The sequence below is a fragment of the Nuphar pumila genome, chromosome 15 (genome assembly GCF_984573655.1).
Source record: "Nuphar pumila chromosome 15, dmNupPumi1.hap1.1, whole genome shotgun sequence".
NCBI classification, from domain to species: domain Eukaryota; kingdom Viridiplantae; phylum Streptophyta; class Magnoliopsida; order Nymphaeales; family Nymphaeaceae; genus Nuphar; species Nuphar pumila.
Genome location: NC_143263.1, coordinates 62,486,458 through 62,487,874, shown reverse-complemented (window position 1 = coordinate 62,487,874; position 1,417 = coordinate 62,486,458). Strand labels below are relative to the sequence as shown.

General features: G+C 41.6%; 1 protein-coding gene across 1 annotated transcript in view; it reads left to right on the top strand.

The window, feature by feature from the left end:
- LOC149815443 (phosphoglycerate mutase-like protein AT74) overlaps positions 1 to 1,210 on the top strand; it is a 2,577-nt gene extending 1,367 nt beyond the window's left edge. Inside the window, exon 2 of the mRNA XM_089988675.1 lies at positions 453 to 1,210. Coding sequence (XP_089844801.1) covers positions 453 to 904 — 452 coding nt within the window. The 3' untranslated portion in view covers positions 905 to 1,210. The remainder of the gene's footprint in view (positions 1 to 452) is intronic.
- Positions 1,211 to 1,417: the final 207 nt, after the last annotated feature.

The following is a 1,417-nucleotide window of genomic DNA, read 5'->3' as shown; positions in this document are numbered from 1 at the left end:
ACCGTTTGTTTTGCCCGGAGATTTTTTAACATTTTTTATCACAATCACAAAGGAATCAAAGCTACATAAACATGAAAATGTATAGCCTATGAAATATGTGAACCTGTGATCAACAATCACAAGCTGAGAAATCACAGCTATGACCAAAACAAGCAGACAAACGATACCCAACAAACTCTTGCTTAGTCTTATCCATGGTCTTTCCCCTTAGCCTGGCCTAGCCAAAGGCTCACGTTTGACTAAATAAGAGTCCCTATCTGCAACTAATAACCTGTCATCAAATCCATTATTTGAGTCTCAACCGTTGGAATAGGCATTCGACAACGGATCATAAAATCTTGGTGATCTTATATGTGCATATAACCCGAGCCTTTAACCCTGCTCTTATAGATGATTGTGATTATCAAATTTAATGGAACTTTATAATTATGATAGGGTTGCAAAAAATGCAGGTTTCCTGGAGTCACTATGGAGGGACATAGATATGAACCGGATCAACCGAGATGGCGTATCCAATTTTAACATCGTTATCGTCTCACACGGGATCACCACCCGGGTCTTCCTCATGAAGTGGTTCAAGTGGACCGTTGAGCAGTTCGAACGCCTACTCAATCCGACCAACTGCGAGGTCCGTGTCATGCAGTTGGGTGCAGGCGGCGAGTACAGCCTAGCAGTTCACCACACTGAGGAGGAGTTGGAAAGGTGGGGACTGTCTCAGGAGATAATAGCTGATCAGAAGTTGCGTGCCACTGCCAGAAGAGAAGATTGGAACGACGATTGTCCGTGGCACCTTAATGACTTCTTTGAGCACTTGAAGGAGTCTGATGGAGATGACAACTTGGAAGAAGAAGAAGAACAAGAAGATAGCCTGAGTTTGATTAACGGAGAAAAGACCATAGATTGATCTTAGCAGCCAACCATAATCAATCTTTAATATTATTGTGATTATTCTGATTTGAATAATAAAAAATCCAACGTATGCATTGTGAAGACACCTAAGCAAGATGATCCAAGGAGAAGCAACAGAAAAACTGGCAGTGAAGATTATAAGCTACTACCAACAGTGCAGTATGTGTGCATATGTAGTATGTAATGAGTCAGTCATTCCAAGCACATGCAACACATGCATCCCTGCAAGCATTTGTAAGGAGTGATCATACATGTACCATACTAATTGTTTTCTCATAAAGAAATTATTGAGCTGTTTTTTATAAGTCATGAAACAAGCAAACATGGTTCAGGATGCCGGGGTGAACTTGACAGAGATTCATTCTATTGACACAATGCCGCTCATCGGTAAGGGTGGGAAAACCTTCTCCACAGACCGCGCATGTGATTTCCGTCCTCCTCCTATCAGGATCACGCTGAAATATTGCAAGACATTCTATTTGAGCTCAAATATTAAGCCTGCAGCCAT